This window comes from Rousettus aegyptiacus, unplaced genomic scaffold, assembly GCF_014176215.1.
Source record: "Rousettus aegyptiacus isolate mRouAeg1 unplaced genomic scaffold, mRouAeg1.p scaffold_m13_p_5, whole genome shotgun sequence".
Taxonomy (NCBI): Eukaryota; Metazoa; Chordata; class Mammalia; order Chiroptera; family Pteropodidae; genus Rousettus; species Rousettus aegyptiacus.
The window spans coordinates 117,110,962-117,132,988 of record NW_023416308.1 but is presented as its reverse complement, the minus strand read 5'-3'; the positions used below and the strand labels follow the sequence as shown (position 1 = coordinate 117,132,988).

General features: G+C 50.0%; 2 protein-coding genes across 6 annotated transcripts; both read left to right on the top strand.

Moving 5' to 3' along the window:
* Positions 1–2,954: 2,954 nt before the first annotated feature.
* Positions 2,955–3,668, top strand: LOC107497473 (anamorsin-like; the record flags this gene model as incomplete). The annotated part of the gene is given in 2 exon segments (XM_036221614.1): positions 2,955–3,104; positions 3,107–3,668. Coding segments are annotated over 2 exon segments (600 nt in total), but the record flags the coding sequence as incomplete, so codon positions are not given.
* A 4,400-nt stretch (positions 3,669–8,068) lies between these two features.
* Positions 8,069–17,004, top strand: SLC29A2 (solute carrier family 29 member 2). 5 transcript variants are annotated; one of them, XM_016119486.2, is made up of 12 exons: positions 8,069–8,314; positions 8,552–8,633; positions 10,002–10,162; positions 10,395–10,534; positions 10,921–11,055; positions 11,690–11,787; positions 12,006–12,090; positions 12,641–12,777; positions 13,021–13,126; positions 13,230–13,315; positions 14,097–14,296; positions 14,985–17,004. In XM_016119486.2, exons 1-12 carry the CDS (start codon positions 8,265–8,267, stop codon positions 15,094–15,096), a joined length of 1,392 nt encoding a protein of 463 aa, XP_015974972.2. In that variant the 5' UTR covers positions 8,069–8,264; the 3' UTR covers positions 15,097–17,004. The 5 variants fall into 5 exon arrangements, 4 of the variants coding, with proteins under 4 accessions (XP_015974972.2, XP_015974973.2, XP_036077314.1 ...); XM_016119487.2 differs by having other exon boundaries at positions 8,070–8,293; XR_001593813.2 differs by having other exon boundaries at positions 8,101–8,633; positions 14,985–15,651; positions 15,738–17,004.
* The last annotated feature ends 5,023 nt before the right edge of the window (positions 17,005–22,027 follow it).

The window sequence follows — 22,027 nt, the reverse complement described above, 5'->3', positions numbered from 1 at the left end:
TAACTTCAAATGGCCATCGTCATGGTCCAGCTTCTTGTTCACTTTCCCTAATTAACCGAATACGGAAATCTTAAGAAAGACACCTATGATGTCCTCAATATAAGCTCCAGGACAGAGCCGTGTGAGATCACCAACCACGGCTGCATCTGGGGGGCGCTGGGATGTTTCTCATTTGCTTCAGCTGGAGAATGATTATCCGGGCACGGTCTCCGCCTGTAATCAGGTCCCGCTGATCATCCACTACTTTCTTACTGTGACTCTGGTGTCCTTCACAAACTCCTACTGTTTCACCTCCATAAGCAAAATAGATCAGTGTCATTTCGGCAGATTTTAAGTCATCAAACACTGAATCATTCTGCACTGAAAGAGTACCACTCACATGGTCAAATGTACCTTTATTTCTTCTACCATCTTGAAACCTAGAGCAGTAAAACCAAGGAGCAGCTCACTTGTGTGGGGGCTCGGGTCCCCTGAGTGGGGTCTCCCTCTTTGGCTGCAGGATCCGACCGGGGCCTTACACATTCCCTGGACTCCCACCTCCGCTGCTTTATTAGCGCATCTTTCAAAAAATGCTGTCCCTGTCAGCAGAGTGCTGACAGGACCCTGGAGGAGGCAGGGTTCTCCTAGTTCTGGGGTGGCCCTTGCTGGCCTCCTGCAGACCCCTTTCTCTGGTGCTCAGCTCTTGGTCAGGCGGGTTTCCCACACCAGGCTCCTCCAGGACATGGCTTCCTCTAGCATCTGGCTCATGCAGATGGTTTTCCCAGTGCCCAGCTCCTGCTGAGCTCAACTTCCGCAGCTCCTGGCTCCTGAGTCGGCAGCGGCAGCCAGCAGCTGCCCCTGGCACATCCTCTGGAAGCTTCGTAGTGTTGCCAGAAAGGCACTTCAGTGACTTCTCATCGCCCTCTCCGGTGGCGTCTGGCCCCCAGCCTGTGGGGGAGTAGAGGGTGCAGGGGCGGGAGGTCTTCCTTGGGTGCTCCGACGGATGCCATGCCAGGACCATCACTGCCATGGTAAAACCAGTCCCAAAGTGAACGTTCGCTCGTCTTTCTCCTTCTCGCACTGGCACACGTGCTGCCCGGGAGCACAGACTCAGAAGCAACACAGCCTGGTTCTGCCCCTTTTCACCATGGGACCACAGACAAGTAACTTCTCTGTGCTTATCAGTAAGACGGGGACTTTAACAGCACCTCCCTCATAAGATTGTGATGATTACGTGAGCGGATCTATATAAAGAGCTTAAAATGGTGACCGGCACATAGTAAGTGCTCAACAGATATGATTTTTAAGTCTCTAAAAGAAAAGCAAACAAACGACAGAGACAAGACGTCGAGCCTCTAATGCTCACCAGCCCCCTGGGACTGCTGACCTCTGGGCTCACAGGCTGTGGCTCTGGCATGCCGGTTCTCCTCTGCTCCTGGTACTTGGAGAGTTTGTGTCCTCCTTACAAGCCTGGCCTGGCGTTGCATTTGTGGAGTGAGAGATTTTATTCCACATCTCTACGGGTTGAAAGTACTCAGCACTAGCCTGATCTTCCATTCAGACCAGAAGCTCTGCCTTACATTTCTGGCCTCCCCGCCACTCACCACTGAAAGCGTCCGAACTAAACTGGAAGGCGTTTTCAGGGGGGTAGCTAAGCTAGTGACGTGAACGGGCCCCAGAAGTGTTTGACTCGCTCTCACGGAACAGTTTAGAGTAACAGGTCCAGCTTGATGGGCGCTCTGCCCAACGCCATGCTGACGTCAGAACCGCCATCTTCCACACAGTGCTTCCGTGAGCTCTGCCTGTGGCTATTCCAGCCCTCAGGATGGGGGAGGGCATGGAGGGCACACGTGGAAGTTTCTATGAGTCAGTTCAGGAAGTGGCATGTGTCACTTCTAGTCATTCTACTAGAGAGAACTAGCGCAAGGCCAAACCCAGCTCCCAAAGAGGCTGGGAAGTGAAGTGTAGATGATGTCACGTGCCCACTATAAGCCTATTATTGCCAAAGAAGAGAAAGAATCTTGGTGGGTAGCAATCGGTCTCTGCCACTGAAGGAAAAAATACTGGGTCCAGTACCTATATACAATGGAATATTACTCGGCTATAAAAAAGAATGAAATCTCACCATTTGTGACAACATGGATGGACCTAGAGGGTATTATGCTAAGTGAAATAAGTCAGGCAGAGAAAGACAAACACCATACGATTTCAGTAATATGTGGAATCTAAAAAACAAAACAAACGAATATACAAAACAGGAACGGACTCATACACGTGGATAACAACCTGGTGATCGCCGGTTGGAAAGGGGGTTGGGGGACTGGGTAAAAACAGTGGAGGGACTAAGAAGTACAATTGGAAGTCACAAAATAGTCACAGGGATTTGGAGTACAACATAGCGAACATAGTCGATAATATTATAATAACTACGTATGGCGCCAGGTGGATATTAATCAGTGGGATCGCTTCGTAAATTATATAAACATCTAACCATTATGCTGCACACCTGAAAATAACATTAAATAATACTAAATGTCAACGCTAATTGAAAAATTAAAACTAAGTACTGGATCTTGGAACAAGGAGGCCTAAATTGATTTGAGGAGCGGGTCGGAGAAGATCAGTCGCCAGGACCTCCCTCAGAAAAAAATATTTTATGAGGAGTCAGAGTTACTCAGACAGAGAGGGTAAAACCTTCCGGCCGGCCTCGGGAAGAGAAAACCTGGAGGATCCTGGGAAACAAAAGGGGGCGGGGCGAGGGGAGGAGCCAGCTGGGCCCCGTGTGTCAGGGGCCCCTCAGCGGGAATCTCACAGGCTGTGTACAGTCGCAGCTCTAACTCTTAGCGCAGTGGGAAACCACCCAAAACCATAAGCAGAAAATGGATATCATTCGATTTTCATTTTTTAAAGGTCACTTCGGCTCTCAGTGCCCCGGCCTGGGTTTCTAAATACAGAAGCGGTAATGAACCTGGGCACTTTCTGGCCTTGTGGAAGTGAAAGAGCTACAGCAGGAGTCCTTGAGCTCCGAGGAGATACAGTCTGTCCAAGAACACCTGGGTTACCATAGTGACAGCTTGCTCTCTGCAGATCACAGGCAAAAACAAACAAACAAAAACAAAACAAAACAAAAGCCAACTTTGAAGTGGGCTCTTCTAGTCAACTTAAACTTTCTATTGCCAAGAAGTCTCCTTTGGTGAAGCCTGCTGTGGACCCTGCAGCTGCCAAGCTCTGGACCCTCTCAGCCAATGACGTGGAGAAAGAGAGCGTGGATCTCTTTGACTCAGATGAGCTGCTGGATCCAGATGATTTGAAGAAGCCTGATCCGGCTTCCCTGCGGGCTCCTTCATGTGGAGAAGGGAGAAAGAGGAAAGCCTGCCGGAACTGCACTAGCGGCCTTGCCGCAGAACTGGAAAAAGAGAAGTCATGGGAACAGATGAGCTCCCAACCCAAGTCGGCTTGTGGATACTGCTACCTGGGCGATGGCTTCCGCTGCGCCAGCGGCCCCTACCTCAGGGTGCCAGCCTTCACACCTGGGGGGCAGGTGCTCCTGAGCAATAGCAATCTCAGTGATGGCTAGACGGGGCCCAGCGTGGGGCACATCTGCTCCTCCGGCTGACTCCTGTCCCTCAGAACCCACTGCCGTGGTTCCTCGCGTCTCTGGATTTGCTCACACCTGTCGGAAATCCCTTCGTGGGGAGGGTGCTTAGCAGACAGAGTGAAGCTGGCTGTGGGGTGCGGCGGTGAGTGGCGCTGCTGTGCATCAAAAGACCAGGCATCACGGGACCCGGTTACCGTGAGCCGGGGCGTTTCTTCGCCTAGTGTTAGGGAAACAGGGTGTGTCCCGAAGAGACCCCTCGTGGTGTCAACGTGCTGACCGTAACAGTCTCTGAGCCCAGACGTCCTTAAGACGAACACCCTGACAGAGAGGGCCTGCCCCTGGTCGAGGCTCAGTGACTGTGCCGCTGCTTGTCTTCCGGAGTTGGTGGTTTTTCTCAACATGAAGTTCCCGGTGACATGGTCAGGTGTCTCATGACCTCAGGGCACCAGAGGAATCACTCCTTGGTTGCTGCGGTCATAGCCAGAGTCCCTCTACCCCCTTCTCCCCTGACCCGCCCCTGCGTTAGTGTATCGCATCTGTGTTCGGTCGTCCTTTCTGTTAATCTACAGTTATTAAACTTGTGTACTTCCACACATCAAAAAAAAATATTATCTTTGGTATTATCAGGGAATTCTTTAATTCAATCAAAGAAATAGTAAACATCGTAATTGTGATATTGCAAAATGATGTCATATATCGTTAGGTATATTTGAAAAGTTTACCTATTGGAAAAAAAAAAAAAAAGATCGAGCCCACTAAAAAGATGGGACTTATCATGGGATCATGGGATTTAAAAATAAGCCTTCTTGTGAGGAATTTCTAGTTTCTATTTTTGTAGTAATTTGATATGATCAGGCTTTAAGATTCTCTATTTTGGATTCGTTTTTCAAGAACACAGCCATGATAACCAGATTTAAGGATCAGTTTGAACTTCCAGGACTGGTTTGCGTATTAAATCCATCTGAAGCAGATATGGAGCGTTAGCCAGCACTGACGGGGAAAGGTAATAGAGCTTTAAAACTACATTCGAACCCCAAACATGACTAATAAATCTATTTCTTCGGAAAGAACTAAATCATGTATGGTAGTATTTCTAGCAACATATTTTGAAATTCTCATTGCACCAGTGAGAATGCAACAAAAGCAACAAAGCCAGTCGTAGATATGCATCAGGAGAAATCTAAGGAAGACTCCTTTGAACAGACTTAGAACAAAATGTAAATTAGTGGCAATAAATGCAGGGATCTCGTTGCATTTCATTAATAAAGTTGCTCTAATAAATCATGTTAATAAAGCCATAATTAAAAGTATATATAACCCAATGTTAAGAAAGCTACAACACGAAAATTACATTTTGTAATTATTTACTAATTCCGGCATTACCTGGATGTTAAAAAAAATCTTACTCAGATACTTTTCCCAGAAATAGACCCAACCAACCCCGCGACCTCTGATATTACTGCTTGTTCTTTCTTACCCGCCCATACTCCTTGTCGCCTACCCACATACGTTATGGTCTCCAAGTTCGTAAGTACTAGGGACGCACTCGCGACCTTCGTCTGAAGCCTGAAGTGAGATTTCAAAAACAGGAGACATATCTCCTGACTTGTTTCAGTACTGTCCCAATCTCGTATCATTACATCAGGAATTATCTTCACAGGAAACTCATAAATAAAACTCGGGTCATTTACAAAAACATCATAGCTTCTCAGTTTCTCTACTTCGGCAGTCTGTAGTTTATTTCAGCATGATCCACAGATGTCAATGAAGATTCTTTCAGTCTGCCCACAAAGAGCCTCGCTTTGTCTTATACGCAAGTAAGACTGGCCTGTTACTACTTACGGCAGCTGGAGCTTTCATTCTGGTGTTTGCCGGTATCCTTGCGCTTTCATTTCTCTGCTCTTCTTGGGTTGAACTGATTTCTGATCCTCTTACTTCTTTCCCTGACATGTAAACATATTCATTAGAAATGCGAGCATCAAGACTCTTTATTTTCAAGTAGATGTGCCCAAAGACTTACATGTTGAAATACATACTCTTTTATTATAAATTATTCGATTTTAGTTTTCCTTCGCACTACACTTAGGGCATTGTTATTGTTTTTTGTTTTTTGTTTTTTTTTTTACATTGTGGGGATGGGTTATGTTACTTGTGAATCTCTTTTAGGATTATCAAAGTGATGTCACAAAATATGTTATAAAAAGTGTCTGAGTCTGACAGAGCTCAGAACAAGTGCCTCAGAGCAGCAGTTCTTAACCAGGGGCAATTTTGCCCCCAGGGGACTTTTGGTACTATGTGGAGACTGCTGTACATCACAGCTGGGGGAAGGTGGTCCTGGCCTAGTGGGTGTGGTCTGCTCTGCTGCTACACATCCTGCAATGTGGGGACAGCCCCACAACAAAGAATTATCTGGCAAAACATGGGCAAAATATAGAAAGCCTGATCCATAGACTCTCCCAGACGCGGTCCCTCGCGGACGCAAACCTCACTATGCGGCGCGTGACCATCATCAGAGAAACGGGAACGGGTGGAAGGGAAAGTATACAGAACTCGACGTCCTATTTGCTCTACTATTCTGTAAAGCTAAAACCATACTAAAAATAAAATCTATTACTTATTTTTGAAAACCGTGTTGGCAATTTTCAGAGCCTAGACCCTAACCTCATTTTATACATGGACACAATGTACTATTTGTAAGATTTGAACATACTCCCCATTTTTTCAGCAACGCAGCTACCGTCTATGTAGAGGGACAGCTGCACTCTGTTTTGTTTGGAACTTTGCCAAGACTTGGTAACCATTTTGGAAAATCGCGTTCCCGATGGCCAGCTAGTGGTCTTTCAGTGGCGGGTTCCCACTCGCCTGCATTGTGCATTCACTGGGGTTTTATAAAGAGAGGCCAGTATCCAAATGCTTCACTGCACCTGAGTGTTCAAACACTCGAACACACATTATTTATTACTAAACACTTTAAAAATTTTTATCCCACATCTCACAATTAGGATATTATATTGACATTACATTTTTGTGTATAGGTAGGTTTCATTATCTATTAATTTCGTCACAAGATAGTAACAAAATATTTGTTATTAAAAGAGTGACCTATTCTGATTGAACTGAGAACCTCTCCGTTAAAATGAAATCCGAGCTTCTTCCTCAGCCCTCAGGCCTGTCACAACCAGCCCAGCTGTCTGTCAGAGCCTCTGCCCCTTCCTTCCACCATGCCTGCCAAAGGGATCTATTTGTGTGTCCCAGAAAGTGTTAGCATTCTCACGACTCGGGTCTTGGTACAGAATGTTCTCTTCCTGAAATGCCCTCATCCTCTTCAGCCGGGGCCTTCGGGAATGTTCCCCAAACCTCAGCTCTTCCTTCCTTGAAAACTTGTGCCACAGCTGTGCTGCACCTGCAGTCCCGTTTGGTTCATTTTTTTAAATGACTCATTTTTCATAAATACATTTATTTTGAGTTAAATGTATAAACGCATTTATTTCAAAATTTAAAAAATCATAAAAATGTGTGGTTTCATTATTTTAGCAAATTTATATTTTTAATTTACTTACATTTCATTTGTGTTAAATTTTACTAAGTGGATTCTAATTTAATTATATTTAATTTTAATAAATTTATTTGTTCATTTACTAAACTATACAAAATTTTATTTTTTACAAAAGCGTGTGTCTTTATTATAAATATATAAGTAGGAAACTAGCATGCATAGCCCTAAAAATAAAGCAACTATAAAAATAGAAGACACATAAAAGTTTTTAATCTCAATTTAGATGAAACCGTCAGCAGAAGCCCTGAGGCCAGCTCTTTGGAAGAGAGAGACAGTAATTAACAGGTGTTAGAAACATGTTAGTATACTAAATTGAGACTCTCCGCCTTGATATAGTCCGGGCTTGAAAGCAAATAGCTTCTCTTTCAGTGTAATTTAAAGCTGTCTCTGTTTTCCCTAAAATCTCTGTGTGTCATTAAGATCCGTTTATTCACTGAGCATTTATCAAGCACCTGCTACGGCCCAGGCAGTGGAACACTGACCCAGACAAGCTGTCTTTGCCCCAAAGACTCACAGTCGGCTGGGGAAAAAAAAAAACACAAGTAACCTGGGAGTGGTGGCCACAAAATTTCATTACTTACGAAAATAATTTGTGACTTAGAGCCTCTCACTTCTCCAGCATCCGCTATATGCACGGTGATTGCAGAGGAAAGCAAACCCGCTCGTAAATTGTACGAGTCAGAGTAAATTAATCTCAAAATTACAATGGTCTAGAATTTTTACAAAGTGTTTCGCAGAAGAAAAAAAATGGGAGGTGGTGCATCTTCCCAAGTCAGCCGCCTCTAAGCCGCGCTCGGCGGCGTGAGCGGCAGGGGGAACCGCGGAGCACCAGCCCTGGGTAGGCAGGGAGGGGGTGATGCGACCTTCTGTCCCCGCCCCGGGGGCGGAGCCGAGGTCCGAGCCTGCGGAGCTCGGGACCTGCGCTGCGCTCGGACCTGCGCTGCGCTCCAACGCGCGCTCCGCTCCCACCGGCGCTCACTCCTCTCGCTTTCCCTTTCGGGGAGACCTGACCACTCCCCCGCCAACTGCGGGCGAGACCCGGCCTCCCGGGTCCCCTGGTCCCCCGCCTGGCGCAGGTGCAGGTGCGGCACCCCGCCTCTCTCCCACCCAGGCACGTTCCGCTGGGCGGCCATGGCTCGAGGAGACACCCCGCAGGACAGGCGAGTTGGGGACCGAGTGGGGTGCGTACGGGGATCCCGGCGGCCGCGGGCAGCGCAGATCTTGGGCAGCTTCCTTTGGGCTCCCCAAGGCTCGCAGCAGACCTGATGAAACTACAATTCCCATCAGCCACCTCCCTTGGCTGCTTGAGTCGGGGTGATGGGGGCTGTAGTCTGCTCACCCGAGGGGACGCCTTGGGAGGCGGGAGGGGCGGCCGAGGAGCTGCGTCCTCGGGGTGACCTTCTTACTGATCCCCACAGCTACCACCTGGTCGGGATCAGCTTCTTTATCCTGGGGCTGGGCACTCTCCTGCCCTGGAACTTCTTCATCACAGCCATCCCGGTGAGACACGCGGCTGGAGTGGCGGCCCCACGGCCACCGCCACCGTCTGTCCCTCCAGCCGCCTTGGACCTGAGGGGTACCAGAAGCTTTCCCTTCCCCGCCGCCTTCGACTCCTCATTATGCCTGGGTGTCAGCTGAAGCCAGGAGCCTCAGCGAGGGGACGTGCCTCTCTCATGGCTAGGAAGGCCAAGCTCGCAGGGATGCCCAGACCTTAGAGGGCCAAGGCCACCAGCTCAGGGGGTCCTGTGGAACCAACACTTCTGTTTGTCATTATTCCTGAGCTAGTCACTCCAAGAGTGGATTTCCCAAGCCTTTGTTTTTCTTTGAAATAGCACAAATTACATTCATTCATCCAACAAATAGTCAATGTGCACCCACTGCAGGCCAGGCCCCATTCTTGGCACTGGGAACATAACAGAGGAAGTCTCCATCCTCATGGAGCATATATTCTGTCAAGGGGAGGCAGAAATGTGGGGCTTGCGTCCCCTTTGGGCCTGGGCTAGTCATATATATTCAGTACAACAACTTTCCAGCTGCCTCTTCAGTGCCTGGCTCAGTCCTGGGCCCTGGAGACCCACAGAGGAATCCACCTCTGGTCTTGAGAGCAAGATGGGTACTAAAGAGCTATTAATAATGTAACCTGACACGTGGCATCGAAGGCTTGGAGCAGAGTCCTGTGGGTCCCCAGGGGAGGGAGCAAATCCTTCCACTTTGTAGAAGAGGGGATTTGTAACTTAGGGGAAAGGTAGGTAAAGCATTGGGGGTCCAGCAGGAAGGGGGGGGGCATTCCAGGCAGAAATGGCACCAAGACAGGGGAGTGCCAGCCTGTCCAGAGAAAGGGGTGCCTGGAGCTTCGTAGAATGAAGCAGGAGATGGGGCACAGAAGGGAGGCTGGGGTCTGGTTCTGAAGGGCCCCAAATGCTGTTCCAAAACCTTGGGGCTTTGCCCTTGGGGGGCAGAGGTGGGGCAGGACGTGTGTTCTGGAGAGAATGCGGTTGGTCAGAGCCCGGCTCACCTTGGGTGCTGGATACTCAGAACTCCAGGAGCTGCTGCAGGAGTCGGGGCGGAGGCTGGAACCAGGGCGCTGAGGAGGGAGGGTGATCTGAAGATGGAGCAAGGCCCAAGTTGAGGGTTCCTACGGCTTGGGCTCTGTCCCAGACTTTAGCCGTTCAATTCAAAGTGTATTCACTGAGCTCCAACTGTGTGCCAGGTGCTGGGACGGCACAAGGACACACAGAGACAGTCCCCACAGACATTAACCAAGCCATCCCAAGCGCAGGCCCTGGGGGAGGCAGTGGGAAGGCCGGGGGGTTCCTGAGGGTAGGTCGTAGGGTGACCCTGTACAACCCCTCCCCTGGCATCTGGCAGTACTTCCAGGGGCGGCTGGCGGCCACCAACAACACCGCCGGGACCCTGTACACCAACCACACGGGTCCTGCAGACACCTTCAACTTCAACAACTGGGTGACGCTGCTGTCCCAGCTGCCCCTGCTGCTCTTCACACTCCTCAACTCTTTCCTGTACCAGTGGTGAGAGGCCCACCCTTGAGCTCTGTCCCAGGCCACCCCTGTGTGTCCCTCCCTGTCCCGCCCCCGCTGAGGCAGCTCCATCTGGGCCCAGGGAAGAGCCCCCATCCTCCCCGCGCTCCCCTTGCACCTCCCCCAGCCCCAACTGTGCAGCCCTGGGAGGGGGGCTCTTGCCCACCTTGCCCTGCCTGGCCTGGGCCGAGCCGGTGCCCACTCTGGCCCTCCTTGTGAGCAGCATCCCCGAGACGGTGCGGATTCTGGGCAGCCTGCTGGCCATCCTGCTGCTCTTTGCCCTGACGGCGGTGTTGGTCAAGGTGGACATGAGTCCTGGGTCCTTCTTCTCCATCACCATGGCCTCCGTCTGGTTCATCAACTGTGAGCACCGCTGCCCCTCCCCACCTCCCCGCCAGCCCACCCAGGCTTCAGCCCAGCCTTTGTTGTAGCTGAAAGGGCCCAACATATGCAAAAAGAGAAGACAGTGGCATCACTGCTAGGAAACCGAGGCCGGGAGGGAGAGGAAAAGGCCCTTGTCCCAGACCCCACGGCGACCTGAGAGCTGGCCTCCTGGCCCCTAGCCCTACAGGCTTCGGGATGCACCTCAGAAGAGGAATGAATGGGGGAGGGATATTAAACCAGAGCACCAGGAGTCTCACGCCTGCCAGCCTAGTCCAGAACCCTCTGTGCACCCTGCCGACACCTCCTCCAGGGGGCCCCTGAGGCCTGCCTACTTGAGCGGCAGCCCCATTCTTGTCTCTCCACAGCCTTCTCTGCAGTCCTGCAGGGCAGCCTCTTTGGACAGCTGGGCACCATGCCTTCCACCTACAGCACCCTCTTCCTCAGCGGCCAGGGCTTGGCGGGGATCTTCGCTGCCCTTGCCATGCTCATGTCCATGGCCAGTGAGTGGACTTGGGTGGCTGGAGGGTGAGATGGCCTCTGAGATTCTGCAGGGCAGGGAGAGTGTGCCAGGAGTGAGATCCCTTGGAGGTGGTGGCGGTGGGGCGATGGGGAGCTGGGGGTTGGGTTTGGGGAGGAGCAGGGCTCTCGGGTTCTGCAGCGAGAGAGTGACTGGGTGAGGATTGGGTTAGCCTGGGGCAGGGGCAGGAGGCCTGAGGCCAACACTGGTTTGTGGCAGCAGGTTGAGGACTGGGAAAGGAGGGACCAGTTTGGGATTCAGATAGACCTGGGTTCGAATCCCAGTTCCCCTGCTCCCTAATGGGAGGACGTTGTACAAGTCACCAAACCTGTGTCCCTTTCCCCATCTAAACGATTATTATAGCACTGTCCTCAGATTGTAATAATGCATGTAGTAATAATGAGCACATAGTAGGTGCTCAAAAAAATGGCACATAGGGAACAATGAGAGTAGTGCAGGGCTGGGCTGGGGCCCTGCACAAGACTCCCGAGTTTGTCAGGAAGAGGCCCGGAGGTGCACCTGAGAAAGTTACAGTGGGAAGCGGGACGAGAGTTATTAGCTCTGTGGGAGCCAGTGGGACCAGCCGTCGCCCCTCTGCAGCTGGAGTTTCTGCGCAGGTGACGTGGATGCCCAGACCGCTGCCCTGGGGTACTTCATCACGCCCTGTGTGGGCATCCTCATATCCATCTTGTGTTACCTGAGCCTGCACCACCTGGTGAGCTTGGCAATGAGCTTGAGGTCACACTTTAGAGCATCTCGGAGTCAGAGGTCCCAAGAGAGGCCAGGGGAGGTGAGGTGGGGGGAGACCTGGGTCCAGTCTTGATCCCCAAAGGAGTCAGCCACTGGGGGACCCCCAGCCTCTAAGCCAGTAGGATGGGGAGGGATCCAGATACCTCAACCAAGACAGGCAGGGCCAACACTTTCTTTCTGCAGGAGTTCGCCCGCCACTACCTGGCCAAGAAACCATCGCAGGCACAAGGTCAGGAGCTGGAGACCAAAGCCGAGCTCCTCCAGTCTGGTGAGCCCTGAATCCTGCTGGGGCGGTGGAGAGCCTGAGGAGGCTAGGGCCACCTCCACAGGGAAGCAGTCCCTCTGTCCCCAACTAGAGCCCTCACTCCTAGTGGCCTTGTGTGAGCAGAGGCAGAAAATCATGAAGGGACGTCAGGGGGATTAAAGTCATCCCTGCCGCCTTTTGGGCCTCGCTCTCCTCCTCTATAAAATGGGGAGGCAGTAGAACTTCAGGCATGCAAGCTCTAGATCCAAACGCATCTGAGTTTGAATGCCGGCTTCACAACATCCAAGCTCTGTGACCTTAGGCAAGTCACTTAACCTCCCTGAGCTTCTGTTTCTCTGTAGCACAATGGTAGTGAGTGAGATAATCCGCCAGGATCCTTAGTCTGCCTGGCACGTGTGTGTGCTTATTGAATAGTAGCTAAGCGTATTTCTGTTGTTAATTCTCTTTGCCTGCACGCTGGGCTGAAGGAGGGCCATTTGTTTTAACCGCTGGGCATCTCCCTGTCACAGGCAAGGGTCACAGGCATGATCCTGCCCTCCCCCTCTTGCCCCAGATGAGAAGAACGGGATTCTCAACAGCCCCCAGAAGACAGCCCTGACTCTGGATCTTGACCTTGAGAAGGAGCCAGAACTGGAGCCCGAGGCACCCCAGAAGTCAGGAAAACCTTCGATTTACATTGTCTTCCAAAAGGTTCGGCTTGGCTATAACTCCCAACCGCCATCCCTGGGGAAGAGAGGGCCGCTCTCTCCAGCCTTCCCCAGAGAATGGAATGGGGCCTTAGTACTCACCTTGTTCACCCCAAGGTGACAGGGTCACAGTGAGTTGGGGTCCAGCCGAGCCAGGCCCCAGGTGTCCTGCTGTCGGGCCAGGGTTTGGGCAGGAGGGTCGGGGCCGAGTGCCCCGCCTGCTCACACGCCTGCCTCCGGCTCCCAGATCTGGCTGACGGCGCTGTGCCTTGTGTTGGTCTTCACAGTCACCCTGTCCGTCTACCCCGCCATCACAGCCATGGTGACCAGCTCCACCAGTCCTGGGAAGTGGAGTGAGTGTTGGGAAGCAGAAGAGGGCAGAGCAGGGGAGTGAAGGGGAGAAAAGGAAGAGGGGAACTGGGACCAAGCCGAGCCCTGTCCCCTCCCCGCCCCCAGGTCAGTTCTTCAACCCCATCTGCTGCTTCCTTCTCTTTAACATCATGGACTGGCTGGGACGGAGCCTGACCTCTTACTTCCTGTGGGTGAGCACGCCCAGGCTGGGGTGATCTCATGGTTTGAGGAAGCAGTTGGGGGTCAGAGGGTGTGAAAGAGCAGAGAAAGGTGATTTCCCAGCAGTCCGACTGGTCTGGGCCTGCCAATGGATCAGCCCACCGGGGGGTAGTGAGCACCTGGCTTCTGGAGGTATGCAAGTCAGGGCTCGGACTGTAAGCTTTTTGGAGCAGAAGTTATGTCCAATTGACCTGTGTCCCCAGCAGCCAGCTCAGGACCCAACCCTCAGTGCTTAGACACTGTTATGTGGAGGCAGGCCCCTGTGCCACCTGAGAGTTGGGACAAGCTCCCTAGTGTTCAGATTGCTTTGAGCCACAGGGCTGCTTCTTTAAATGAAATCTTCCAAGGAGACACGACAAAGTACGTCAAAGAGGAGCCACTTTGATCCAAGCTGGGGCGCACCCAACTTCCGATCCACTCCAGCAACCCCATCTGCCCCAAAGGGATCTGTGGAACCCCCAGGGCCGTTCAGAGGAACCAAGTTTGAAAACCGAAGATACCGTCTAAGTCTCTTCCAGTTCCGCCGTGGGGAGCGCAGGCTGGAGGCCCGCAGAGGCAGAGGCTAGCCTCAGGCCGGTGCTCGATTGCTGGGTGGCCTTGGCCCAGCCCCTGGCTCTCCAGAGGCCCAAGAGCTGGGTCCCCACTAGCGCATGTGGGGTAGGGCAGGAGAAGTGAGGGACGAGTCTATCTGAGGTCCCCCTGGGGCGGAGGGCGCGTCCCCAGGGACTGCCCTCACGCCAGCTCCCGCCGCAGCCGGACCAGGACAGCCGGCTGCTGCCCCTGCTCGTCTGCCTGCGCGTCCTGTTCATCCCGCTCTTCATGCTGTGCCACGCGCCCGAGAGGTCCCGGCTGCCCGTCCTCTTCCCGCAGGACGCCTACTTCATCACTTTCATGCTGCTCTTTGCAGTTTCCAACGGTTACCTGGTGTCCCTCACCATGTGCCTGGCGCCCAGGTCTGGGGGACAGCAGGGAGGGCCTGGGAGTGGGGAGGTGGGCTGGCTCTTGGGGCGGGGACAGCCTGCAAAGAGAGGGCGCATTCCGCTCTGGCCAGCCCAGCCCAGCCCAAGCTGTCTCTAGACCTCGCTGGCGCCCACCTGTTGGGTCAGGCCTGAAGTGCCGAGTGGGCCCCAGGCCAAGAGCTGCCTAGTAGAAGAGCCCAGGCTGTGATTCTGGGCCCTCCTCTCTGGGCCTCAGTTTCCCCATCTGTGAAGTAAATGAGGTAGACTATCATTCCTTAGAGCCTCGCTACTCCCAGAATTCTCATTTGAAAGGGAACTAAAGTTTTGGTCAAAAGCAGGGTTTGTGGGCTGATTTCTCTAGGGACAATGGAGTTGAGAATCCAGAGAGGTGACAGGGTAGAGGGGACCAGTTTGGGGGCATCTTATCAAGAGGGAAGGCAGTCGAATCTAGAATCTTATAATATTGGACCCCAGGGGCCCAAGGAGATGTCCTCGTCCATAGGTTTCATGTTACAGATCAGGAAACTGAAGTCCAGAGTCAAGGACCTAATCACAGTGGCCGGGAGGTTGGGTCAGCGCAGACCAGAACTCCGGTGTCTTATTGTGAGGAGGACGGGGGCACTGGGGCGGGTCCAAGTTAGGCCCAGCACTTTCTAAGAGCTCCTATTCCTGTGCGTTCTAGGCAGGTGCTGCCACATGAGAAGGAGGTGGCCGGTGCCCTCATGACCTTCTTCCTGGCCCTGGGGCTGTCCTGTGGAGCCTCCCTCTCCTTCCTCTTCAAGGCGCTGCTCTGAAGTGCTCCGTCAGGGGCTCTCCCAGCTCTTCTTGCCGCCCCCTTTCGGAGCCGAGACCCAGCACAGAAGAGTGGTGACCTGGACTCGAGCCTCTGCTGGGCAGGGGCCCCTTGGTCTGGACGTGCCAGGAGCAGGCAGGTGCTGCTCTCCTGCCCGGGCTGGCGGCCACTTGGGGTGCTGCAAGGAAGAATTCACCACCAGTCATTCCAACCCTCACCCAGGAATGGAGGTGACAAACACATAGGACACATAGGACCTCGCTGAAAGGGTGACCATCAGGGAAAAGAGAGCCGAGGGCCACGGCCCTTCCTCGCCATCAGGAGTGCATTTGTTCATCGCGAGAAGCCTACCTGCTAATCGCCGTGGATCAGAGGCCACTAGCAAGGTCTTGCCGAAGGTGTGGCTGGTGTGGCCCCAACCTCCAGTTCAGAGTGGGCGTGGGGACCAACCCGGGGCAGGAGCTCTTCTCTCCAGGCCTCGGCAATGCCATGGTCGAATCTGCTGGACCCCAGGACAGAGGATGCCAGGGTGGGTGAGGGGAGCAGAGAGAAACAGGTATTAGGGATCTCCGGGTGCTCAGAGGACCCCCTGGGCCTCAAAAAGTGTTCTTGTTGCCAACGCTTACTGTCTCTGTTTCCCAGAGCCCTGCTGGGCCTGGTCCCAGGTTTGCAGTCGGCCTGCATGCGTGCACTGCACTTTACAGTTTGCAAAGCTCTTCTACACCGTCTCTCTCACTGAAGCCACATTGAGGCCCTTGGAGGGAGCCAGGCAGGGATTGTGCTCCCCCTTAGTACAGGTGAGGAAACAGAGTCCCAGGGGCAAGGGGCCGGTCCGTGGCAGAGCCAGGACCCAGCCCCCCGCCCCCCTCCTCCCTGCCGGTGCTGCCCTTCCTGCCCGATCCCTGCTTCTCTTCCTCAAGGGGCTCAAGGCAGGAGGCCTGGGTACTTACTCTACCTTTTTGCTGTTTCTCCCTCTGACCCTGCTCCTGGGTCTGACAACAACCCTCTTCATTTGCACAATGAATTCACTGAATCTTTCTTTCCAAAGTCCTTTCAGCTCTATCGGCTTTGATGAGCTGGGTGGGGTGGGGTGGACTGAACCCATTTGGCAGATGGGATGACCGGGGCCCTGATTGGGGCAGGGATTTGTGCGCATCCCTGTGATGGCCAAGGGACATTGGCCTGCAAGGAGCCCTGTGTCCCGGGCAGCCTAGCTGCGTGGACAACTGTTGCTCTTCCACTCCCGGTGCCCTCCGCCTTCCCAGTCCCCTTCTTCTCAGAAATGGAGCCTCCGAGAGGCAGTCAGCCAGTTCTCTGGAGGACGGAGGAAAGGCTTGTTTCGCCACACACCTGCACTACCCTGCCTAGCACGGAGGAAAGCAAGGGCTTTTTGCCATTCTAGGTCCCAGCCTTTCTGCCCACAGCTATTACACACTGGGAGCTGAGCCAGCACAGGGCCCCTGCTCAGAAGCCGGAGGCTGCTGCGTATCAGAGGAAAGTGAGGCCGTGTACGACTTTGGTAGCTGAAATAAAGCCACAGGGCGGATCCCAAGTGAGGATTCATTCCTTCAACCACTATTCACTGTGCCAGGCCCTGGCCGGTCTGGTGTCCCTGAAACAAAGGTCATGTTCCTGCTCTCAAGGCCATGGGAGGCAGAATGAAACTGTGACGGGGCTTGTGACAGTCCTGCAGAAGTGTGTCATGTAAGGCTCCAGAAGGGGGCCACTGATCCCACCAGGAAGTCAGGGCTGGCATCCCAGAGGCGGCGTTCCCCCAGCTGGGCCTTGAGGGATGAATAAGAGTTTGCTGGGCTGGAGTGGGGGAGGAGCATCCTAGGCAGAGGTACCAGAGAGTGTGGAAGGCATGGACATGGAATATTCAGGGAACAATGGGGACTTCTGGAAGGGGGTGGGGTGAGGGAGTCCCTCAGGTATGAGGGAGGGGAAGGGACGGGATGGGAGTGGAGCAGTGAGTTGGGGACAAAAGGCGAAAGGCCTTAGTGATGAGGCCTCCACAGGGGATTAGAGAGAGAAGGAGAGCTACAGGAAAGGTCAGCTGCCTCCACAGAGGCCATTAACTTAGCAGTGGGAACTTCCATAAACACGCAGTAGGAACTTGCCCAAGTTTGGTGTCCTAGACCAAGGTCAAGGCTAGAGTACAGGCTGATATTTACTAAATAGTGGTTGTAGTCCTGGGAGCATTTTGTGCAGAACACTAGGTCTAGCTGTGCCCTCTGAGTGAGACTGGTAGGGGCAGGAACCCAATACTTCCTGGGTCCCTACTCCTTCTCTACCTTTAGACACTATTGTCTGTTGTACCCACAAGCTCCCTAGACCTGCCAAACCCACCTTCACAGGCCAGGCTACAATCCCAGGAAACGCACTGGTACTGGTCCATGGTTATCTGGTGCAAGTTTGGGCTAAGCAGTGGAGAATGGGCCCAGAAAGAGGACATTCACCCTCAGATGTCCTTACGACAGCACAAAGTAGAATCCCTCTTCCCATCCTCTTTCCCAGTAAACCCAGCCCAACTTTCCCATCAGATCAGCATGCAGCTGGCTTTCGGTGTTGGAATCAAATACTTAGGCTGATGGGCTGCACTTGCCCATCCGTCTCCTCATGCCCAGTCCCCCAGCTACTGCCGTACCCCCGGCTAACACTGCTCCAGCAGCAGGCCCCGGCTTCCTCAGAAGCAGCCAGTTTCCAACAGCAAACACTCGGAGAGGGCCGTATGTGAGGGCACTGAGACAGGCTCGCCGGAGGGACACAAGTACTTGAAGGCCAGTCTTTACCCTCAAGTTGCTCACCCTTTTATGAGGAAGAGGCCTCCTGGCTTGTAAATTGATTCAAATCTTTAAAAAGATTTTCAGAATGGATTAAAAAATGATTCAACTATATGCTGTCTACAAGAAACTCACTTGGGAGCCAAAAACACAAATAGGTTGACAGTGAAAGGATGGAAAAAGATATTCACGCAAACAGTAACCAAAGACAGTGGGGTGGATATACTAATAGCAGACGAAACAGATTTTAAGTCAAAAATCATTTAAGAGACAAAGAAAGATGTTAAATATTTGTAAAAGGATAACTATCAAGAAGATGTAAGCATTATAAATATATACACCGCAACAACAAAATCCTAAAAAATATGAAACAAAAATGGACAAATTGAAAGGAGAAATAAACACTTCTACAGTAACAGCTGGAAACTTTAACATCCCACTTAGGATAAAGGGTAGAACAACTAGACAGATCAACAAAGACACAGGACTTGAACACACTACGAACTGACTAAGTCAAACAGGCATACACAGAACACTCTTATCTAAAACAGCACCTCCTCAAATGCACATGGAATGTTCTCTAGGATGGGTCATATGTTAGGCCACAAAGCAATGCTGCAATAAATTTTAAAAGATTGACATCGTACAAAGTATCTTCCAATCACAATGGAATAAAACTAGAAACCGTTAACAGAAGAAAAATGGAAACCACAAATACGTGGAAATAAAACAACACACTCTTAAACAACTGATGAGCTAAAAAGAAATCAAAAGAGAAATTAGATGGCAATAACTACATACCTAGCAACAATTACTTTAAATGTAAATGAATTAAATGCTCCAATCAAAAGATAGGGTGGCTTAGTGGATAAGAAAACAAGACCCTCACGTATCCCACCGATAAAAGACTCACTTCAGGTCAAAAGACACAAGCAGACTGAAAGTACAGGGATGAAAAAAGGTGTTTTATGAAAATGGAAACAAAAAAAAAAAAGCTGGAGTGCCAATACTTATACCAGACAAAATGGACTTTAAAACAAAGGCTATAACAAGAGACAAAGAAGGATCCAGTTATCCCACTTCTGGATATTTATCCAAAGAAACCCAAAACACTACTTTGAAGGAACATATGAATCCATACGTTAATTGCAGCATTATTTATAGCAGCCAAGATATGGAGGGATCCCGGGTGTCCACCAATGGACAAACGAATAAAGAAGAGGTGGTGTATCTATACAATGGAATATTGCTCAGCCATAAAAAAAGAATGAAATCTTGCCACCTGCAAATATATGGATGGACCTAGAGGATATTGTGCTGAGTAGAATAAGTCTGACAGAGAAAAACAAATGTCCTGTGTGGAGTCTAGAGAGCAGGATAAAGAAACAATAGAAACAAGATCGTAGATACAGAGAGCATTTTGATGGTTGTCAGATTGCAGGGTGGGCAGCTGGGTGAAGGGGGGAGGAGGTTAGAGGTACAAATTGATAGTTACGAAATTGTCGTGGGGGTGTAGAGTAAAGCATGGGATATACATTCAGTAGTATTGTAGTAACTATGTATGGTGACAGATGGGTACTGGATTTATCAAGATGATCACTTCATAAGTTAGATAAATGTCTAATCACTATGTTGTACATCTGAAACTAATACAATAATGTATGTCAACTACGATTGAAAAAATAAAAATATAAAATTTTAAAAAATAAAAAAGTAATTAGAAAATTATTTGAGACAAATGAAAATGAAAATACGGCATATTAGATTTTATGGGATTCAGCGAGAACAGTGCTGAGAGGAAATTGATAGCTATAAACACCTACATTAAAAAGGAAGAAGGATTTCAAATCAATAACATCACTTTATACCTTAAGGAACCAAAACAAGAGCAAATTAAACCCAAAGCGAGCGGAAGGAAGGGGATGATAAAGATTAAGGTGAGATAAACATATGGAGGATAGAAAAATAATAGAGAAGATCAATGAAACTAAAAGTTGGTTCTTTGAAACAATCAATGAAATTGGCATACCTTTGACTAGGCTAAGGAAAAAAGAGGGAAGACTTTGAAATTACTAAAATCAGAAATAAAAGAGAAGATTTTAAGTTACTAAAATCAGTCTATGGCCATACCACCCTGAACAAGCCCAATCCTGTCTGATCTCGGAAGCTAAGCAGGGTCGGGCCTAGATGGGAGACCACCTGGGAAGACCAGGTGCTGTAGGTGTAAAAATAAAAAATAAGGGATTGTAAGCTGACAAGGTCCTCGCAGTCTGTGAGGTCAACCAAGGGTTGCCTTGCCTAAAATAATTTTTAAAAATAAATACATAAATACATAAAATTACTAAAATCCAATATGAAAGTGAGGCTGTTACTATGGATTTTACAGAAATAACAAAGGCTTATAAGAAGAAAAGCTTATAAGAGAATATTATGAACAATTGTACACCAACAAATGAGAAACCTAGACGAAATGGGCAAATATCTAGAAACACACAAATTAGCAAAACTGAGTCAAGAAGAAATAAGAAATATGAACTAGTAAGATTGCTCCTTTGTTGGGAGCAATCAAAAACCTCCCAACAAAGAAAATTCCAGAACCAGATGACCTAACAGGCTAATTCTACCAATCATTTAAAGAAGAATTAACGCCAATTCGTCTTAAACCCTTCCAAATTATACAAGAGGCAGAAACACTTCCTAACTCATTCCATGTAACCAGCATTAATAACCTTGGTGCCAAATCCAGAAAAAGACATTACGAGAAAAGAAACTACAGACTAATATCTCTTATGAATATAGAGGCAAAAATCCTCCACAAAATACTAGCTAACTGAACCCACCGGCATGATAAAAAGATTATACACCATGTCCAAGTGGGATTTACTCTAGAATGCAAGGCGATTCAACAATATGCAAATCCATCAATGTAATACACCACATTAATAGAATAAATGTGGTGTATTACATTTACCACATGGGAAACTACATGGTCATCTCGACCGACACAGAAAAAGCATCTGAAAAAATCCAACACTTTTTCAAGATAAAAACACTCAAGAAACAAGGAGTAGGTGGGAACTTCCTTAACATGATACAGGTCATTTATGCAAAGTCCCCACGCCTAACGTCATGCTCAGTGGTGAAAGACTGAAAGCGCTTGTTCCTGCTGCCTTTTCATCTACTCGCCTTTGTCCTGGAAGGTCGAGCCAGAGAGATTTGGCAAGAAAGAGAAATAAAAAGGCATCCAAATTGAAAACGAAGACGTAAAACTATCCAGATTCACAGATGATATATTATATACATATATACAGAATACACACACAGACACACACACAGACACACACAGACACACACACACACACACTCACACACACCATTAGAGCTAATAAATGAATTCAGCAAAGTCGTGAGATTCAAGGTCAACACACAAAGTTCAGTTGTATTTCTACACATACAATTCTGATGCCAATTCTGTTGTGTGGGGTTTTTTTCTCCTTACTAAACAATGCTCTGATATTAGCTGAGTGCCCTGCAGTATAACAAACACAATTCTGACACCAGCTACCTGGAGGCAGCATCCGATTCCTTAAGTTAAGAACTCAATTCTGCAGGACCGTCTCCACTCCAGGTGTCAGTCGCTAGTCCTTGTTACCTGTGCTTCTAACCAACTGTCTATTAATCATATTTCAATGGCCCCCTCCTTGGGTTCAATTAATTTTCTAGAGCAGCTGGCAGGACTCAGAGCAACATTTTGCTTACTAAATTACAAATTTATTATAAAGGGCTATAGGTCACGAGCAGCCAGATGCATATAGCAGGGTGTGTGGGAAGCAGAACCCTTATTAATGGTTTTTAACTCTGATCTTTGAATGTCTCATGTCCCACTCCAACACGGCCAGGCCCTCACCTCAGCCAGTCACTTTTTGCCTTCCTCTGGTCCCTTCCATATGGCTTTCCTTGACACCCCACCAAGGCTCAGTCGCTACTTTTCAGTTTCCCCTTACAGCTCCTGGAGACACTTCAGAAGCCTCCGATTTACCCATCCGACAAACATGAATTGATGGCCGCTATGTGGTTAGCATTGTAGGGGGTGAGGGAGGGGTATTGTAGGCAGATGCCCAAGGAAATCTTCAGTCGAGGTAGAAAATG